Source organism: Schistocerca cancellata, chromosome 9, assembly GCF_023864275.1.
Source record: "Schistocerca cancellata isolate TAMUIC-IGC-003103 chromosome 9, iqSchCanc2.1, whole genome shotgun sequence".
Taxonomy (NCBI): Eukaryota; Metazoa; Arthropoda; class Insecta; order Orthoptera; family Acrididae; genus Schistocerca; species Schistocerca cancellata.
This window is the reverse complement of record NC_064634.1, coordinates 92,362,461-92,384,657: the sequence shown is the minus strand read 5'-3', so window position 1 is coordinate 92,384,657 and position 22,197 is coordinate 92,362,461. Positions and strand designations below refer to the sequence as shown.

Below are 22,197 nucleotides of genomic sequence, written 5' to 3'. Positions count from 1 at the left end.
CAGTACCTGCCTTCCACATTTTCTCCATATTTTCAGAGGTACCGGGTCTTAATGTTCATACATCTACTTATCTCCATGCAAATGTCTCTTAAATGTTCCTATAGCCAGCATATACTCTTATGTTTTCTATGGACATGCAAGGTTCTACAAACTTCCTGTTCATAAATTTGCATTTTCTGTCGATATTACTTTTTAGTAATGTATTCGGTTTGAACGCCTTGTTTATAACGAATAAATTATCGTGAGTGTCCACATCTGCCACCGGAAACATTTCGCAGTTTAAAATCTGGTTGCGAAATTTCTGTCTTATCAGAATGTAATCTGTCTGAAACGATATGGTGTTTCCAGGTATCTTGAATATGTTAAGTTACGTTGTGTGCGAAATTCTACTACGGGACTGCTTCTTTCATTGCTTTCCGTCAGCCCATGTTCGCCTACAATTTTTAATTCACTTCTTTCTTGTACTATCGATTTCCATCTTATATCAAAATTATATTTTCATCTCCTTTAATGAACTGAAGAATTTCATTTAAGTCATAATACATTTCCCAATATCTTCATCATCTGCGTAGTTAGTAGGTACATTACTACTATGGCAGATCGAGCCTATTCCTATTGGCTACGATAATGGGCTCCTATATTTTTCATTGTAACTCAGTCTTGATCACTATTTTCTTATTCATTAATCATCCACCGCGTTACGCACAGTTTTGTGTTGTTAACACATTCAGCTGATCAGAAGTCCTACTCTAACCGCCATCACACGTTGCTAATCCCTACCATATCTGGCTTCAGCCTTTCTGTTTCTCTTTTCAGGCTCTCTCACGTAGCTCTTCGACTGAACAATCCAACATTCCACCTTCCAACCCGTAGAACGCCATATGGGATAGTTCCTGATGGTAACATTGTCCTGAGTAGTTCCAACTTGGACGTTTGAATCCAGACGATTTTACTGTCAAAAAATTTTACACAAGAGGATGCCCACGCCATTAAATCGTACTGTAGAGCTTAATGTCAACAACAAGTATAATGGTCGCAATTTACCCTTGTTTTTAGACATTCACTGTACCAACAGAATAGGACAGTATTGGCTATTGTTAAACAGGCAGTTCAATCTGTCAGCCAAAGTATTGTCCCCGCTACTACTGGAAGGGCTGCTGCCCCTCTTCACAAACCATAGGTGGCGCCTCCTCTAGTGCGACTGCACCTCCGTCACCGACAACAACATTATAGAGGTAAGCAAGCCACCATATCGCGCTAAGATCATGGTTCGTACAGTTTGGGGAGAGGAAAACTGATCATATATCACACACATCAAAAAAAGTTTTGCATCACCCCGGTTCCTAGAACTCGTGAAGATAGACATTGACTGTGGATATTGTATCACGAACCCAGACCCTTTGATTGTTGAGAGATGTCACTAAATCCACCCAAAGATGTAAACAACCATGCATGAGCAGCGCCTATTAGGCAGAGGGGGTCCGACAGCCGATCAGTTCGTCACTCCACCACGAAGGAGGTATACGGCTCGTGTTGTCTGTAGTTCAGTCATGCCTAGACGGTCAATACCGCGTTTCGATCGCGTCCGCATTGTTACTTTGTGCCAAGAAGGGCTCTCAACAACCGAAGTGTCCAGTAGTCTCGGAGTGAACCAAAGCGATGTTGTTCGGACATGGAGGAGAAACAGAGAGACAGGAACTGTCGATGACATGTCCCGCTCAGGCTGTCTAAGGGCTACTACTGCAGTGGATGACCGCTACCTACCGATTACGGCTCGGAGCTGACAGCTACGCCACCATGTTGAATAATGCTTTTCGTGCAGCCACAGGACGTCGTGTTAAGATTCAAACTGTGCGCAATAGGCTGCATGATGCGCAACTTCACTTTCGACGTCCATGGCGAGGTCCATCTTTGCAACCACGACACCATGCAGCGCTGTACAGATGGGCCCAACAACATGCCGAATGGATCGCTCAGGATTGGCATCACGTTCCCTTCACCGATGAGTGGAGGCAACCCGGTCAGGCTGAACGCGTTAGACACACTGTCCTGCTAGTGCAGCAAGGTGGAAGTTCCCTGCTGTTTTGGGGTGGTATTATGTGGGGCCGACGTACGCCGCTGGTGGTCATGGAAGGCGCCGTAACAGCTGTACGGTAGGTGAGTGCCATCCTCCGGTCGATAGTGCAACTATATTGGCAGCATATTGGCGAGGCGTTCGTCTTCGTGGACGACAATCGTGGACATCTCATGAATAACTTCCTTCAGGATAACGACATCGCTAGACTCCAGTGGCCAGCATGTTCTCCAGACATAAACCCTATCGAACATGTGTGGGGTACATTGAAAAGGGTTATTTATGTACTACGTGACTCACCAAACGTTGTGAGAGATCTACGCCGAATCTCCGTTGAGGAGTGGGACAATCTGGACCAACAGTGCCTTGATGAACTTGACTATAGTGTGCCACGAGATTACAGGCATGCATCAGTGCAAGGGAACGTGTTGCTGGGTATTAGAGATACCGGTGTGTACAGCAATCCGGACCACTACCTCTGAAGGTCTCGCTGTGTCGACTACTTTGCAGAAACTTCTCTGGGAAGCTCTTACGCATCGTCCATACAGCCCCTATCTCTCCCCTTGAGGTTTTTACGATTTTGGAGCCCTGAAGAAAAACTTTCGTGGCTGCTGATTTGCTTCAGACAAAGAGGTGCACGCTTGGGCGCAATCATGATTACGTAAACAACCCAAATATTGCTCCATTGAAGAAACTGACCATCTTGTGTCACGGTGGGATAAATATATTGACAGTTATGGCGATTACTTTTGAAATAATAAATAGTTTCTATACTTTTTTCCATGTATCTCGTTTTCATTTCAGTATCCCATAGAGTTACATGCCCCTCTGTGTACTGTCATTGGCAGTAAATATCTTTTCGATATCTTGAGCCATTTGAAAAACAAAGAGGATGTTAAACTTCGCGTCTGGTCGAAAAGCTTGAGGCAGTCGTTGGATTTTTGCCCTCTATTGTTTCACATATAAGTATAATTATACGAAAACACAGAACATTTGGAATCAGTTGATAGTATCTTCATGGTTTTTACCACAAAACTGCCATTTAAAGCTAAGTCGCTGAGCAACATGAGATGTAAAGCCACTGATACAGACCTGGCTGCAGAGTATACGTGCGACACCCCATGAGCGTGCATCCCCAGAAGCCGGAATCGCTGCAGAAGCATGTGTTGCAGTCCAGTTGCTTCGTCTCGCCAGGAGTGCATTCTGAAAAACAGCATCATTGTTAGGACTGTTCACATCGAGCAGGGTAGCGCAGTTGTTAGTACACTGGACGCGCATTCGCGAGGATGACAGTTCAAACCATCTCCGGCCATCTTCAAAAGGCGTGTCCATTTTTCCTCTCCATCCTTTCCTAATCTGAGCTTGTGCTCCGGCTCTAATGACCTTGTCGTCGACGGGACGTTAAACACTAATCTCCTCCTCCTTCGCGATTGTTCACCCTTTCAGTTAACTCCTAAGCTGGCGCTGCTGCCAGAGGGCGCTGTGGGGTGCGTGCGATGTAAGCCCCCAGCCCCCTCCCCCCCTCCATATAGAGGGCCACGGGGTAGGAGGAGCTATGTAGGCTGGAAAACCCTAACAACCCACCTTCTTCAGTGCAGCCACATTAACGTGTGCACAATCCTCCGCGAAGGGGGTAAAAATCTCTAAACCCTTTAGAGAACGATTTGAAGTGGAATGATCATATAAAATTAATTGTTGGTAAGACGGGTGTCAGGTTGATATTTATTGGGAGAGTCCTTAGAAAATGTAGTCCATCAACAAAGGAGGTGGCTTACAAAACACTCGTTCGACTTATACTTGAGTATTGCTCATCAGTGTGGGATCCGTACCAGGTCGGGTTGACAGAGGAGATAGAGAAGATCCAAAGGAGAGCGGCGCGTTTCGTCACAGGGTTATCTGGTAAGCGTGATAGCGTTACGGAGATGTTTAGCAAACTCAAGTGGCAGACTCTGCAAGAGAGGCGTTCTGCATCGCGGTGTAGCTTGCTGTACAGGTTTTGAGAGGGTGCGTTTCTGGATGAGGTATCGAATATATTGCTTCCCCCTACTTATACCTCCCGAAGAGATCACGAATGTAAAATTAGAGAGATTCGAGCGCGCACGAAGGCTTTCCGGCCGTCGTTCTTCTCGCGAACCATATGCGACTGGAACAGGAAATGGAGATAATGACAGTGACACGTAAAGTGCACTCTGCCACACACCGTTGGGTGGCTTGCGGAGTATAAATATAGATGTAGATGTAGATTTACTGACGGAACTTAGCAGTCCCAGCACATTGTGAAAATATGTAATGCAGCAGCCCATTAGACCTGTAGGGACCGGAAGGTTGCATTCCATACATTTTGTTCTTCCTATTCTGGATACCTGTATAGCCTATAGGCCATTCCAAAACCTATTCATCAGCCTGAAATGTGAACCGCTGCACTGCAAACGGCTGCTTAGTGTGTGGAACAAAACAACTTATACAATGGGCGATCAAAACGTTTCCGTTCCAATGCCGTACGCTCCTGAATCGGTACGTCAATCATGCATAATCGCCCTGAGCACTGAGGCTGTCACTCCACAACCAGGTTGAAGATACATTCGTTCGGTAAAACACAATGTTTTGCTGTATAAATAAGTCCACAACCGCCTGCATCACATCATCGTCCGACTGGAATCGTTGACCTATGAAGGCCTTTTTTTACGACTCCAATGAAGTGATAATCGCATGGCGTCTTGTGTCGACTCGCGGCCAGTACAGAATTTGGCGCACAATTCCACAATGGAGGTTTTCATCAAACTTGCTGCTCCATTCATACACTCCTGGAAATGGAAAAAAGAACACATTGACACCGGTGTGTCAGACCCACCATACTTGCTCCGGACACTGCAAGAGGGCTGTACAAGCAATGATCACACGCACGCCACAGCGGACACACCAGGAACCGCGGTGTTGGCCGTCGAATGGCGCTAGTTGCGCAGCATTTGTGCACCGCCGCCGTCAGTGTCAGCCAGTTTGCCGTGGCATACGGAGCTCCATCGCAGTCTTTAACACTGGCAGCATGCCGCGACAGCGTGGACGTGAACCGTATGTGCAGTTGACGGACTTTGAGCGAGGGCGATAGTGGGTATGCGGGAGGCCGGGTGGACGTACCGCCGAATTGCTCAACACGTGGGGCGTGAGGTCTCCACAGTACATCGATGTTGTCGCCAGTGGTCGGCGGAAGGTGCACGTGCCCGTCGACCTGGGACCGGACCGCAGCGACGCACGGATGCACGCCAAGACCGTAGGATCCTACGCAGTGCCGTAGGGGACCGCATCGCCACTTCCCAGCAAATTAGGGACACTGTTGCTCCTGGGGTATCGGCGAGGACCATTCGCAACCGTCTCCATGAAGCTGGGCTACGGTCCCGCACACCGTTAGGCCGTCTTCCGCTCACGCCCCAACATCGTGCAGCCCGCCTCCAGTGGTGTCGCGACAGGCGTGAATGGAGGGACGAATGGAGACGTGTCGTCTTCAGCGATGAGAGTCGCTTCTGCCTTGGTGCCAATGATGGTCGTATGCGTGTTTGGCGCCGTGCAGGTGAGCGCCACAATCAGGACTGCACACGACCGAGGCACACAGGGCCAACACCCGGCATCATGGTGTGGGGAGCGATCTCCTACACTGGCCGTACACCACTGGTGATCGTCGAGGGGACACTGAATAGTGCACGGTACATCCAAACCGTCATCGAACCCATCGTTCTACCATTCCTAGACCGGCAAGGGAACTTGCTGTTCCAACAGGACAATGCACGTCCGCATGTATCCCGTGCCACCAACGTGCTCTAGAAGGTGTAAGTCAACTACCCTGGCCAGCAAGATCTCCGGATCTGTCCCCCATTGAGCATGTTTGGGACTGGATGAAGCGTCGTCTCACGCGGTCTGCACGTCCAGCACGAACGCTGGTCCAACTGAGGCGCCAGGTGGAAATGGCATGGCAAGCCGTTCCACAGGACTACATCCAGCATCTCTACGATCGTCTCCATGGGAGAGTAGCAGCCTGCATTGCTGCGAAAGGTGGATATACACTGTACTAGTGCCGACATTGTGCATGCTCTGTTGCCTGTGTCTATGCGCCTGTGGTTCTGTCAGTGTGATCATGTGACGTATCTGACCCCAGGAATGTGTCAATAAAGTTTCCCCTTCCTGGGACAATGAATTGACGGTGTTCTTATTTCAATTTCCAGGAGTGTATTCTTCTTTCTCTAATGAATGTCTGCTCGTGTTTGTTCTTTGGCAGCCAAGAGGAGAATAACAGCATATAGGTCCTGTTTGGACAAGTTTGGTAGTAACATCGCCATAGTTCACGTTTCTGCATTTACCGCACCGCAAGTCTGTACGTCTTGAATGCCACACGAACCCCTCCTCTAGACGTTCGCGCTTATATACCCGCATAGGCGTATACGCTGTAGCAACGACCTCAAACGGAAACTTTATCATCGCCCCATTTTATATGCTAACCGAGATGAGTGGTAATTTCTGTGTAGTTACCTTTATACACATTAATGTTATTTTGGATAATATATCAATGGAGTGGCCTTTTAATACTCAATTATAACGTAAAACATAATTGGGACTTGATGTGACTACGTCGGCTTTCCCGGAGTAATAAGTCCTTCGGGTTTGCTGCCGGATCCTAATATCAACTTGACTCGATATTTCGGCGATACAACTGGTCGCTATCTTCAGGAGAATGCTGCTTCTGCTGATGAGTCCCGCTGAGAACTGACGCCAGGCTGCAAATCGACGTCCTATATAGGCCACCGTTCAGTACACTACGCAAGCGCCGCCCATCACGGTTGCTGCCCTCCAAGACAGGGAGGTGGCGCCGCCCTTAGTGGAACACTGCTGGCAACGAAATATCGCAGTCAGGGCCGCACCGAAGCACGTTCAATTTTGATGCGAGATAATACAAGTTTCCATGTCTTGCTAAGAGGAAACCCATTGTCTCTGTTGGTTAAATTATCCGCCAACCTAATTTCAATCGCCTCTTTACAGACACTGTTCCAAAAACTGGAAATGTTGGCAACTACCACAGTTTCATCATATTTCATACTGTGTCCCTCGTTTAAGCAGTGTTCTGCTACTGCCGATTTTTCCAGCTGTTATAGCCTCGTATGACGGCGGTGTTCCTCACACCTGTCATGTACTGTGCGAATGTAAGCATTCCCACATTCACACGGAATTTGGCATACACCGGGTTTCCTAAGCCCCAAATCATCTTTCACAGAGCCGAGTAGTGCCCTAATCTTAGAAGGTGGACGGAACACACTCTTAATGTTAAAATTCCTTAAAATTCGTCTAATCTTAAACGATATGCCTCCAGCATAAGGACCGATCTATGTTCCTCTTCATGCACCTCCAGAGATGGTCCAAACTCTATGGCCCGACGAATCTGCTTCTCGGAGTATCCATTTCCTTAAAAACAGTTCTCAGTGTCTAGAAGTCCTCCATAAATAAATTGGCGACTATGGGTGATAAAGGACTACCCATAGCCATTCCGTCATTCTGTTCAAAAATGTTACCGTTAAATAAAAACAGCGAGCATATGCCATTTCTGACGCTGACAGCTTAACCCAAGAACTTGCGCGTTTGATGGCTGTTTTTAAGGAAAATGGATGTTCTGCTGCATCTCAAAAGTGTTCCATTGGGTTCAGGTTGTGATTATGGGCACAGTTGATTTCAGGAATTGCATTTATCACCAATCTTTGCCTCATATGCTGAAAAATCGTTTCCAAAATGGTTCGGTGCTATACGCAGCACGCAATGTTATCAACTGTGTTTACAAACTTCCGTATTTACCGTTTTCTTAAGTGCAGTAAGGACCCAAACCCGCCCACCAAACTGCCACTGGGTAAAGCGAGCGCGATTCGTTTCTCCAAATCAGTTGTATCCAGTGATTCTCTACACCACCTCAAGAACGGCTTAGCACTGACTGTAGAAACGTGGTCAAGCTGGACTGCTACACACATACAGACAGTCGTTCTGCTAGCGTGATTGCTGATAGCCCTTTGCAACTCACGGCTGACTACTTCCGAGCATTTCATGTGGTTGTTTTATAATCATCATGCTCGATGTTCCCTGTCCGTCACTACATGACATCTATCTGATCTTCGTTCAGTTGTAGCAGAGCCCTCTCGTATCTACGTGTATTTCACTGTCACGTTGCCAACAGCTGACTGGGGCAGCTTTAGAAGGACTGAAATGTCCGAGATGGATTTATTACTCAAGTAACATCACATGACTGGTTCACGTTCAGAGTCACTGACCTCTCCTAACAGATCCATTCTGCTTTCACTGCTTCTCTGTTGACAGCAGAGTACTCCTCTCCTACTCTCATACTGGTGGATCCACCTCTGGTAAAATTTAATGGTCAGTTCCGCATTACTTAGGGCTGTCCGTGTACGTCAAATGAGACAGTGTATAATTTGTATGTACAATATTAACCGTATCTGCCATTTGTTTAGTTAGTGTATAGTTTTTGTATCTATTATTAACGTTTGACCCGTATTCTACCATACAACATATAACAAACGTCATTTCTGAATTTTCTTTCGGGCTTCATTCGTGCCCATATCACTCTCGTTTCCTCAGGATAGACTCGCTTCTACGCTGTGTCAGAATGGTTCCGGTCTTGTTGAGTTGATATGCTGCCGCAGTAATCAAGTAGTAAATTTTCTGCGTAAACGTTTTTCCGACGAGCATTCCGAGTTATGTTAATCCCTCCATCTTTCGCGTCTTCTTATACTGATATAATTAACATTATTTTGTTGATTTTAGTTTTGTTTCGAGTGTCGCAGAGCTACTGAATTTCCCTTGTTGTCCTGGTCGGTTCGAGTCTTTTAATATGTGCAAGGTGTTTATATTGTATTTTCTGCATCCGAATAAATATTGAAATTCCTCTGCATTTCCTTATTTATGAAATCCCATAATTTATCATCATCATCACAACTTCCCCATGTGGAGTGACCATGACGAAAAGATTGAATAACCATCCAAAGGATAACGTTCTATGAGTGGGGCGTGGAATATCAAAAGTTTGAACGGGGTAGGGAAGCTAAAAAATCTGAAAAGGAAAACGGTAAGTCTCAGTCTACAAACAGTGGGAATTAGTGAAGTGAAATGGAAGGAAGACAAGGGTTTCTGGGCAGATGAGTAACATCAACAGCAGCAGAAAATGGTATAACGGGAGTAGGGCTCATTATGAATCAACAGCAGCAGAAAATGGTATAACGGGAGTAGGGCTCATTATGAATAGGAAAGTGGTAATTGAATATGTAAAGGAATGTAGAAATGTAAGTCATGGGAGATTGGAATGTGGTTGTACCGAAAAGAGTGAAAGAACGGGCTACGGGAGGATGTGGGTGTGGTACTAGGAATGACAGAGGAAGCAGACTAATTGAGTTCTGAAATAAATTTCAGCTAGTAATAGCGAATAATCTGTTCCAGAAACACAAGAGGAGGAGGTGTACTTGGGTAGAGATAGTTACATTACATCATGGTAAGGCAGAGATCTGGTAATCAGACGTAGGATTTTAAGGCTTACCCTGGAGCAGGTACAGATTCAGATCACAATTTCGTAGTGATGAAGAGCAGGATGAAGTTTAAGAGATTAGTCAGGAAGAATAAATCCACCAAGATGTGATATAACGAAGTACTACAGAATGAAGATATATGCTTGAAGTCCTCTGCCGTAAGGAATAGCTCAGTAGGCAGTTCAGTTGAAGAGGAATGGACATCTCCAACAAGGGCAATCACAGAAGTTGAAAAGAAAGGTAAAAATATAGTAACTGCAATGGGTAACAGAAGAAATATTTCAGTTGATCGACGTGAGAAGGAAGTACAAAAATGTTCACGGAATTCAGAACTACAGAAATAAAATCGCTTAGTAATGTATTAGTAAGAAGTGCTGGGAAGCTAAGAGGAAATGAGTGCATGAAAAATGTGAAGAAATCGAGAAAGAATATAATGTTGGAAGGAATGACTCAGCATACAGGAAAGTCAAATCAACCTTCGGTAAAATTAAGAACGAAGGTCATAGCATTAAAAGTGCAATGGGAATTCCAGTGTTAAATGCAGAACAGATAGCGGATTGGTGGAGAGAGTACACTGAGGGCCTATACGAGGGGGGAAAGACTTGTCTGACGACGTGACAGAAGAAGAAACCTCAGTCGATGTAGAAGAGATAGGGAATCCAGAATTAGACTTTAAAAGAGCTTCGGAAGACTAATTTTGAATAATGCAGAAGGGATAGATAACATTCCATCAGAATTTGTAAAATCGTAGATGGGAAGTTGCAACAAAACGACTATTCATATTGGTGTGTAGACTGGATAAGACTAGCGATATACCATCAACCTTTCGGACAAACATCATCCAAAGAATTCTGAAGATAGCAACAGCCGACAAGTGTGAGAATTATCGCACAGTCAGAATAACAGCTCATGCATCCAAGTTACTGACAACAATAATACAAACAGCAGAATGGAAAAGAAAATTGCGGGTGTGTTACATGGCGATTAATTTGGCTTTGGTAAAGGCATCAGAGAGGCAACTCTGACGTTGTGGCTGATAATAGAAGCACGACCAAAGAAAATCAGGACACTTTCAAAGGATTTATAGACCTGGAAAAAGCGTTCGACAATGTCAAATGGTGCAAGATGTTAAAAAATCTGAGTAACGTAGGGGTAAGGGGAAGACGGGTAATATACAATGCGTACAAGAACCAAGAGGGAACAATAAGAGTGGAAGACCAAAAACGAAGTGCTATAATTGAACAGATTGTAAGAGAGGGATGTAGTCTTTCACTTCTATTGTGCAATCTATAGATCGAAGAAGCAACGACGGAAACAAAAGCAAGTTTCAAGAGTGGAATTAACGTTCAATGTAGAGGAATAACAGTGATAAGATTCAGTGGCGATATTGCTATCATCAGGATCTGCTAAATGGAGTGAAGAGTCTAATGAATACAGAATATAGTCCGAGAGTAAATCGAAGAAAGACGAGAGTAGTGAGAAGTAGCAGAAATGAGAACAGAGAGAACCTTAACATCAAGGTTGGTGATCACGACGGGAAGAAGTTAATGGCTTCAGCTACCTAGGCAGCAAAATAGTCCACGACGGACGGAGGAAGGAGGACAAAAAAACCGGCGAGAAGGGCATTCCTGGACGTTAGAAGTCCGCTGATCAAACGCAGGTCTTAATTTGAGGAAGAAATTTCTGAGAATGTACGACTGTAGAACAGCGTTGTACAGTAGGGAAACATGGACTGAGTGAAAACCAGAAAAGAAGAGAATCGGAGCATTTGAGATGTGGTGCTACAGAAGAATGTTGAAAATTAAGTGGACTGATAAGGTTAAGAAAAAGGAGGTTCTCAGGAGAAAGGAATGCATGGGAAACATTGTCAACAATAAGGGGCAGGATTTTAGGATACCTGTTAACATATGACGGAAAACGCTCAATGCTAGTAGAGGGCGTAAAGACTCTGGAGGTAAACAAAGGCTGGAATATATGCAGCAAATAACTGAGGACACAGGGTGCCAGTTGTACTCTGTAACGGAGGTAGGCACTGGAGAGGAATTCGTAGCGGGCCGCATCAAACCACTTAGAAAAAAAATTTAAAAAATGTTATACTGAAATTTTCTTCCAAGTCATTCAATAATTTTTGGCACCGTCAGTGAGATTACGTGAATGTAAGTCACAAGATGACTGGCTACGTAATTTTTTATCTGTAATGTCATTCTTGAGCTGGATATTGTTATCTAGTACATGTTTTTCAGATCGTAGTCATTCAAAATTTTTGAAAAAATATTTTTGATTTACATTAATGATATGGTAAAATTAGGTAAGATTCCTAAAATGACTGCACGGGAAGGCATTAACTTTGAACAGAACTAGTTTGCTAACTTGGAAGTTGAACATACACGAGTTTCCGGAGCCGAGTGTAATCGCGCTCTGAAACTCATGATCATATTATGAAAAATAATTCAATGTGTGAAAATGATCCTAATTTAGGTGATCTTTCGAGTAACGTAATTCATAAATCTGATGATAAATTTCACTTGAAGTAAATATTCCTATTGGCAATATTTCACCTGAAATGAAAATGCAAACAGCCAGACAACAAAATGACCTCATTGTTCTATCATCAGAAAATTTTAAGGTAAAATGAGAGGCGACATAATTACCTAATTAGAGAATCAATCGAAAGGAGTAAAAAACCAATCCAAAGAATTGCAAAACCAGTACAAAGAATTACAACACAGTCTAATGATAAAAAACACTCAAATAAAAAGGAGAAACTGATTGCTATTTTCAGCATATCATTACAGTAAGATACTCTAGCAAATGATGAAAGCTTGTCATGGAATTCCGGAAGATGTACGGACATTATCTAAAGATAAACAACAATTAAAAGTACCCTTCTGCAGTTAGAAAAAAAATTCCATACTTTCCAAGAAGAACAAAGCGTGAAGGCTCAAAAACAAATCAATGAACAGTTGGAAACACATTGTGAATGATTTTCCACAATGGTTTTCACAAAAGTATGAGAGATAAATTCAGAAATTCAGAACTATAGTGAGCCGTAGAAGAAACGGTCACAGCCGCTATGTCCGAATTAGACAGTGCTGGCAGATCTACAAAATCCGAATCTGAAAAAATAAAAGCTACTTTAAACAAAGTTATGCCAGAAAGGCGTGACCAAGTAATTTCTCAAATCACGACCGCATAGCAGGAACTGTCTACAGTCAGCTGCGTGGTTCAATGCACCCTACCGACAGTCTATAAAGTATGTGATTATTACACCAGTCCTACTGCAACAAGTAGTACAACGTACAATAAAGACACAAAATCTAATAACCAGTCGGTAGTTCATGTACGATATGTGGTACTAACTGCATCAGCACTGTCATCTGTTTTGCTTGAGGATAATCTGCTCAATCACAGACAAGTCCAAGTTTTTACAACACAGAAAAATATTCCGCTTAGAATTGTGTTTATACTAGCTTCCAGAGTAGTGTTACTGCAGTCTTGGACTGAGCAGCAAAACATTCGATTAACCACAGACTACATAGGTGGCAGGGGTAAAATACAGGGAGCGAAAGGCTATTTACAATTTGTACAGAAACCAGATGGCAGTTATAAGAGTCGAGGGACATGAAAGGGAAACAGCGGTTGCGGAGGGAGTGAGACAGGGTTGTAGCCTGTCCCCGATGTTATTCAATCTGTATATTGAGCAAGCAGTAAAGGAAACAAAAGAAAAGTTCGGAGTAGGTATTTAAGTCCATGCAGAAGAAATAAAAATTTTGAGATTCGCCGATGACATTGTAATTCTGTCAGAGACAGCAAAGGAATTGGAGGAGCAGTTGAACGGAATGGACATTGTCTTGAAAGGAGGATATAAGATGAACATCAACAAAAGCAAAACGAGGATAATGGAATGTAGTCGAATTAAGTCAGGTGATTCTGAGGGAATTAGATTAGGAAATGAGACGCTTAAAGAAGTAAATGAGATCTGCTATTTGGGGAGCAAAATAACTGATGATGGTCGAAGTAGAGAGGATATAAAATGTAGACTGGCTATGGCAAGGAAAGCGTTTCTGAAGAAGAGAAATTTGTTAACATCGAGTATAGATTTAAGTGTCAGGAAGTCGTTTCTGAAAGTATTTGTATGGAGTGTAGCCATGTATGGAAGTGAAACATGGACGATAAATATTTTGGACAAGAAGAGAAAAGAAGCTTTCGAAATGTGGTGCTACAGAAGAATGCTGAAGATTAGATGGGTAGATCACATAACTGATGAGGTGGTATTGAATAGAATTGGGGAGAAGAGGAGTTTGTGGCACAACTTGACAAAAAGAAGGGACCGGTCTGTAGGACATGTTCTGAGGCATCAAGGGATCACAAATTTAGCATTGGAGGGCAGCGTGGAGGGTAAATATCGTAGAGGGAGACCAAGAGATGAATACACTAAGCAGATTCAGAAGGATGTAGGTTGCAGTAAGTACTGGGAAATGAAGAATCTTGCACAGGATAGAGTAGCATGGAGAGCTGCATCAAACCAGTCTCTCAGGACTGAAGACAACACCTACAACATAGAAGGCCGTGGAGCTCCTTGGGCCACAGACACTGCTAAACTCCAGGATGTTCTTCGCAGGTACTGTGAGAAATATTTAAACAAAACTCGTTAATGGGACGAGCCGATTTCTCACAAAGATGTTTTAAGAATTCTGAAGCCAAAGTTATCTTCGATATTCGTGAGAAACTTGTACACGTACCAGAAGAGGATTTAGAACATTTTATGTCTGTTCTAGATTCTACTGGTCTTATTGACGAGGACATGAAGGTCTATAACTCTAGCAATAACGTCCATAATAGCACTCAGCATTGAGGTCAGCCACACGTGCAGGATATAACACGGGCAATCTTAAAGATCACTATGGTGCTCCTGTGATGTCACCTTCTACGTCACCCAAGTGCGATGTATGCTGCACAGTGTCACGGGTACGGAATTCGGATAATAGTTACAGAGGAAGGTTTAAAAATAGCTTGCAAGACGCCGGGTACCAGGGGAGCAGGCAGACAGAATTCCAGAAAGAACGATAGCGGTTTTTGGAATTCAGTTAATGAAGCCCAGAGACAAGGAAGTGAAGACAATACTTATCAGCAAAATAGCTGTATACAACAGGGTGCGCCTGATAGCAGTTGGCAAAATCAAAATCATTTGGTAAAGACTGAGGAAGTCACCAACGAAGCATCTCCAGCTATCTCCACAGAAACTTAATCAAACTAATTTCCACCTCATTAAGCCCTCTGATGGCAGATGTATCATGACGTAGAGGCTCTCAAGGCAATCATGTCAGTCTCTTAAGGTATGATGACGGTTCCGATATTAGAGGTAAGTTTGCTTTGGATCAGCTTCTGCACAGTAAGAAATCATGGGGTTTAATGCTAGCCTCGGTATCTGCCATGGTGGGAAAAATTCCTAAAAAAATATAGACACTTGTCCTCTATTGAGGTTTTACCACACAACTTGTTTAAAAAAAGATTAAAGTAGTAGACAAAGTACCAATCTAGCTGGTACAAAATTGTGAGAGCTCTAGGTGATAGGTTGCAACCTATCAAATCGCAGACAAAAGTAAATGTCGTCGTTGGAAATGGAGAGGTCTTACCCTGTTCCTGATTGCAAAAAGCCTTGTTGTCGACTGCTTGCTGGGTATGGAGTTTTTCTGTAAAATTAGACTTTTATTTGGGTATGTTCTACAGTTCTACTTACGAATCGAGGGCAAGGTTATCAAAGCACATTTAATACAATCAGCAATGGTGCATGATATGTACTACCAGGGGATTAAATTAAACGTTTTAAAGGCCGAGAGTGTTCTACAAGATTCTTTCTCAACTCACCATGGTAAAAATGAGAATAAAACAGCTTATTTACAAGATAAGACAATAGAATCGGCTTATGTGGATACACAACTGTAATTAGATTTAAGAAACATACTTTTGAAATACTTACATGTTGTTGAGGCGAAACCTGGCGTAAGAAATAGATGTGGACATGATTCCATAGGACAAATTGTGCTATAAATCTTACTCCATTCCGTGAATGAAACGAGACGCTCCAGTTCGAGAAATATGGTCAACTGTTCAGTGAAAAATAATTGAATCATAACATTCACAATACTGCAGTCCATTATTAGCAGTAAATAAACATAATAGCCAAGTACGTCTCATTCTGGATGTGCCTGGTATCAATTAAATAATTATAACAGTCTGCAAATAACCAGAAAATCTAGAAGAGCAATTAGTGGAATTTCATGTAGTACATGACTTGACAAGGCTAGATCTCTCCTGCTCCCGTTGGCAGGTCTTATTGTTAGATGAGTCTAGGAAATACACAGCTTTTGTCTATGCTGCTAGAAGTTATCAGTTTTGTGTTTTGCCATTTGGACTTAGCGTAATTTCTGGTTTATTAACTATGGCACTAGATACTGTTCTCAGACCAGATCTCCTAGACAAAGTAACACTATATGTTGATTATCTCTTGATTTTAGCTGTTATACAGGAACATTTCGTGAATTTTCACAGGCTGGAGTCTCACTTAACTTGCAGAAGTCAAAGTTTGGTCGTGAGAAAATAAAATTTTTGGGACATGTGGTATCTCCTTCAGGAATAAGTCCTGATCCTGATAAGTACAGTGATAAATTTTTCAGCTCCGTAAACAAAACGGCATTTGGAAGCTTTTCTTGACCATTGTTCGTTTTTTCATCGTTTTTTCCTGGACAACCGCTTAACAGTCCACCACTATTGAGACTATTAAAAAAGAATGTCCGATGAAAATGGTCAGTAAAATATCAAATAGATTTCAACGCTGTAAAGAATGCTTTAGCTAATTCTGAAATCCTTTGTCATGTTGACATGAACGTATAATTTTGCGTTGCCACTGACGCATCGTTTTTGTGAATTGTTGCATGTTCATTTCAAACGTCTGAAAAGGACAGAAGTTAATACAATTAGTTTTGCTAGGAGAACCCTTTCAGAGTGCTACTCAGTTACAAGCTCTGGCCATAATATGGGCATTTCAGAAGTTCAGTTATAACACGTTAGGTATTTTATGATCACCGCATTCTGAGCTTTTTGTTGACCTGTCGGCTACTACATCCTAAGATTACGAGGTGGACAGCTTTCATACAGGAATACAGTTTCGACAAAATGTGTATAAAATGTAAGACTAATGTTGTGGCTGGCGCTTTGTCGTGTCTACCGCAATGACTGACTGATCTTTCGGATTTAACAGGACAGATAACTGACTACAGAATTTTACTAATGAAAGACACACAGCACAGACAATACTGTTTTGGTATGTGTAAAGAGCTGGCTACACTGCAAGATGCAGAGCCAAGGCGGCATAAAATAGAAACTCTCCTTACACAAAACCCACCTTAATAAATTTTACAGCATCACAAAATTAAAAACGACGTTTTATTCCACAGATGTAGTGTTTCTGATGACAACTGGTGTGTATGCATTCCAGTTACTTGGAGAGAAATTTCAGTTTGGCATACTCATTATGTTTGGAGTCATTACGGTGCCACCAAACACTATTGCGGTGCAATATGTACTTTATGGACTTTAGAAAGTAAGTTACTCATGTCGTTTCACCTCAGACCACTGAAACGGCGTGGCAACCGGAAAAGTTGTAGAACGCGGGACACTACAGTTCTCGTGGGCAAAATGTCTAAATTGCACACAGATTCAGCCTGAAATTTTGGCCGTATTTGGGTGAAATTCAGGCCCTGTATCTATAAAAGGCAAAGTAGCCTCTGGCCGTTGTGAAATGTTGCCAAGGCCGCGCAGACGTCTGTGTTGCTGATAGGGAATTCCACATTATTCATCAGGGGATTTCCATCCTTCCTGCGAGCTGAAAGAATAGGTGGTGGGAAGAGATTTTCCAACCATGAGGTCGCCCACACAGCGGTTCTCGAATGGCTCTGTTGACCAAGGAACGGATTTCTATGTTGAGGACCTGAACTATTGGAAGAACTTTCTGTCCATTATTTACAGAGGCTTGATGGCAATGACAAAAAATAGTGTAATGTGTCTGTGTCACTTTCAAGTGTGGTGCAGCATTCAATAAAACATAGCCCGCCAGCTGTAATAATTTATATCTTATTTTTTGAAGCGCCCTCGTAGATGTGTGAACACAAAGTAGTTGCTACTCATTGACTAATCACGTTTGGTCTCTGCTGAAGTAAAAAATTAATATCGTACATAACTTCTCCAAAGAAGAAGAAGCCAGGAATTACCACCACACAATAAAAATGTTATACGAACCAGCGTCGAAAAAGAAGAACGCGCCAATACGTTTGTGTTTCAAAGTATTAATTTGTAGTTCAGGCCCACTATATTGCTCGCATGTGTAAAATCCACTTTCTACTTATCTCCTTACGCTGTCGAAGCTAGTTCGTGAAATGTGACGTGCTCTGTGATGTATAAGAAAAACCTCCTTGACGTTAGATTCCACTGGGAACCACGTGCTCAGCGACGGCAATATTAGTACTGTAAAGAAAATGTCAGCCTCCGTCGTAAGAGGTCTGAAATCAGTTGCTGTAGCAAATCGATTTCAGCCACTCTGTGACCATCTTCGGTGCTATTATAAAACATAAAAGTAGACATGAAGACCGTATTATGTAACGTAGGCATACGTCACGTTGAATATATTACAATTATAACATATAGTACATACAAAAATTAAGTCTTGAAGTTTCACGCAACACATATTGCAACTTCAACAGGACGTCAATACAGAAGAACATAGCAGCTAATAAACAAATTTTGAACTGAGCTTGCAGCTTACAATAGCGTGCAGCAAAGCTCCGTACAGCTGAGAGCGTAATTTATAGTATTGTTATATTTTTATATTACTTAAATTATTGATTTCTTGGGTAACAGTGATTGCGTTTTTAATTGGTTCTTTTCTATAAAATCTTGGCCCCCTTTTTAATGAAATATATCCAGTATAATGGGTTGTTTGCAAAAATTTGGTACTGTGACATAATACGGTCTTCATATCTGATTTTATGGCCAATAGTTTTGTAGCACTGAAGATGGTCACACAGTGACAAAAATCGATTTGCTGTAATAAATTCTTTCAGACCTCCTACGACCGAGGCTGTGACTTTTTTTGGTTTATCGTGGGTGGATTAAACAGGATATGGTTGACAAGCAGTAAGTGGTGTAGCACTAAGGATGTTCACATCATGTTCCACTAGTGGACGCTGCAAGAGACTCCTGTCCATCACTGAAAGATTTATTGTTAAAATTCCGGGAGTATATGTTCTCAGAGGAGGCTGGCAACAAATTAAATCCGCCCCACGTGCTATACGAACTGCCCTTCCCCGACAGCCCTAAGGTGGCTGTACGATTGTAGATGTGGACTGAACTTACTCTCCACGGAAGATTGTGATACGTTGTAAAGCATTCGGAGGCAACATTCGGCGCAAGAGACAGTATGAAAGGTGTGTTGATGTATGCATTATCTACACAGTACTTTATCAATGTCTACTGTACCTTTCTCAGCATCCACCAGAGACCCCAGCGCCAATAAAAGGAGGACTAATACGGAGGCTGTGGTGTTCATGGCTGCTATACTGCTAGTGTTGAAGACGCCTGGACCTAACAGCTGCCGAGACACGACCGACTATCTGACAGCTGTGTCGACCCAGCGATAATTCTGTGTTTACTGATGACCTCTGACTTCCGAAGCGAAGGGCACGTGCACACTGGACGCTGTACAGTGCATGGCGTCTCAGAGGTTATTTCGTGCCAATATCATTTAGCATACTGACCGGGAGGAAAATGGCTATGCCTCCGTAAGCCAATCTCTCTGTTTTAATCGCTTATTTTATTCGTTCAGTTTGTCTTGTAATATATACTTCTTTATTTCGTAAGTCTTCAAACTGCTTTGATGTGTCCCTCTTCGCCCTGCTCTCCTGTGTCTGCCTCTTTATCTCAAGAGTAGTACTTAGACACGGCGTCCTCGGTTGTTTGTCCGAAGCATTCCAGTCTCTGTCTTCCCTTTCAGTTTTCCCCCTCTAAAGCTCCCCATCATTGTAGATCTTCATCTAGTCAGTGATTTGGAAATATACCTTCACTCTGTAGAGAACTTTGTCATTTCTTCTGTAATTTTCGCGGTCCTTTTTTAACACCACACATCACACGCTTCGCACCTCTTCTTTCCCTGATAATGTTGTGCTTCAGACTTACATCCTCAGCAATGTCTTGTTCACTTTCTTGCGAGGCAGAATTTCTGTACTTCGCCTACTGTGTGGTCCCCTAATATCGATGTTAAAATTATTGCAAATTTTATTTCTGCTACTCTTCATCACTTACAGTACTTAAGGAGTTTTGCTATTTGTGGAGCAAAATAACTGATGATGGTCGAAGTAGAGAGGATGTAAAATGTAGACAGGTAATGGCAAAGAAAGCGTTTCTGAAGAAGAGAAATTTGTTAACATCGAGTATAGATTTAAGTGTCAGGAAGTGGTTTCTGATAGTATTTATATGAAGTGTAGCCATGTGAAACATGGACGATAAATAGTTTGGACAAGAAGAGAATAGAAGCTTTCGAAATGTGGTGCTACAGAAGAATGCTGAAGATTAGATGGGTAGATCACATAACTAATGAGGAGGTATTGAAGAGAATTGGGGAGAAGAGGAGCTCGTGGCACAACTTGACTAGAAGAAGGGATCGGTTGGTAGGACATGTTCTGAGGCATCAAGGGATCACCATTTTAGTATTGGAGAGCAGCGTGGAGGGTAAAAGTCGTAGAGGGAGACCAAGAGGTGAATACGCTAAGCATATTCAGAAGGACGTAGGTTGTAGCAGGTACTGGGAGATGAAGAAGCTTGCACAGGATAGAGTAGCATGGAGTGCTACATCAAACCAGTCTCAGGACTGAAGACCACAACAAACAACAAGAACTACTCTTCATCATTAATGTCTACCGTATGTGCTCATTAGACAGTTTATTTCATTCTACAGGACTCGCAAATCGTTGTCACATTCACTGAGAACAACAATGCCATCAGCGAATCTTGATATCCCATCATTCTAAAATTTTAATCCCATTCCTGAAGCTGTCTTTTATTTAGTCCAGGAGTTCTTTGACGTGTTGTTTGATCATTCATACCTTGCAACACTTTTAATCCGAGCAATTCCGTGTAAGTGTTTCATCGTTTTTTGTCCCTCTTGGTTATTGTAGATATTGTACGTTACTCGCATTTCCCTGTAGTTTATATTACGCTGTCGAACAATGTTTCTAGTTCTCAAAAAATTATAGGAGAGTGTCTATTTTTCTGTAGATTTGCCTCCATTATCTGAAAATGGCATCACGTGGATTTTTTCTCCAAAACCAAACCAATCAGCATTAAAAAGATCTGGAATTTTCTTTTCCAATCATATGTATATTCTTTTTGTCAGCAGCTTGATTGCTTCAATGGATGGTGTGACAATGGCTCCCGTGCTGACAGTCAGGGGTGGTGTGACGTCTCCTTTGAACGCCGCAAGCCGCCGATCACTTTGTATATACATTATTCAGCAAAATGTTGTTAACTTCAAAGATGATAAACCAGAATGTAAACTCCTTGCTGGAGTTTTTAAAAATGGTTCTTACAAAAAGTTTTACCTATAATCATCTAACGTATGTCTAGTATCTACATTGTTTTACGCCTTCTTAAAAGCTTTACAAATTTCGGCGCCATTTCCATGTTAGAATTCTAAGATATTTTGAATCTTAACGTCTACAAGAATCCTCAAATTCGTTTTTTATTTTTGTGTAGTGTTGTGGTGTATAGCATTTTAGTATTTCATGCTGTTAGACTATCTACGCTATATCCCTACTCCTTAATCTATGGTACTATTGGTGTTATTTTTGTTTTTGTTTTTATTGAAACTACTTTCTTTTTCCAACCTTCCTCTCTCTTCATTCTTCTTTCTCCTGACGATCTTATCTGCAACATAATCTTGAAATATTGTGCTGATTATATGCCAGTAATAAAATTAATCTTCAAACTTTTTGATATGGCTCACATGGTGAAGTCCTAAGGTTTTGCCTGTTTTTGGGTTCATTAGTTCCACAGCATTATCATGAGCAATTCAGCTAATTATGACAGGTCCTTTGTATGCAGCGTAAAACTTACGTATTTTGTGTTTCTGTTTGCTGGAGATATGGTGTGTTTTTACAAATACTTTCTGGCCTACTGAGAATGTTCTTTTAATTGCTGTTCTATCTCCTCTTTGTTTTATTTTAATGGCTGCCTTTCTGATGTTGGAGAGTGCTGTTGCTATGACTTGTTTGTGCTGTCTACGTGATACAATAGGAAAACTAACATTTTCTCTGGTTATGTTTGTGGGTTCAATATTTTTAAGTACGGTGACTGGAGGTAGTAGTGTAGTGCTATATGGCATTTCGTTTATTACTTCTTGAAAATCTTTAAGGTATATATCCCAAGTGTTGTGTCTTTTGCCTGCATATAATCGACATAAAGTGCCTATGTCCTTCATAGATCGTTCTGCTGGATTTAGGCTAGGTTTGT

General features: G+C 42.3%; 1 protein-coding gene across 1 annotated transcript in view; it reads right to left on the bottom strand.

Moving 5' to 3' along the window:
- The window catches only part of LOC126100500 (U-reduvitoxin-Pr21-like), a 42,348-nt gene extending 23,024 nt beyond the window's left edge, over positions 1–19,324 (bottom strand). Inside the window, exons 1-2 of the mRNA XM_049911111.1 lie at positions 19,171–19,324; positions 3,167–3,277 (exon numbers count right to left, since the gene is read on the bottom strand). Of these exons, the coding sequence (XP_049767068.1) occupies positions 3,167–3,277; positions 19,171–19,240 (181 nt within the window). The 5' untranslated portion in view covers positions 19,241–19,324. The remainder of the gene's footprint in view (positions 1–3,166; positions 3,278–19,170) is intronic.
- Positions 19,325–22,197: the final 2,873 nt, after the last annotated feature.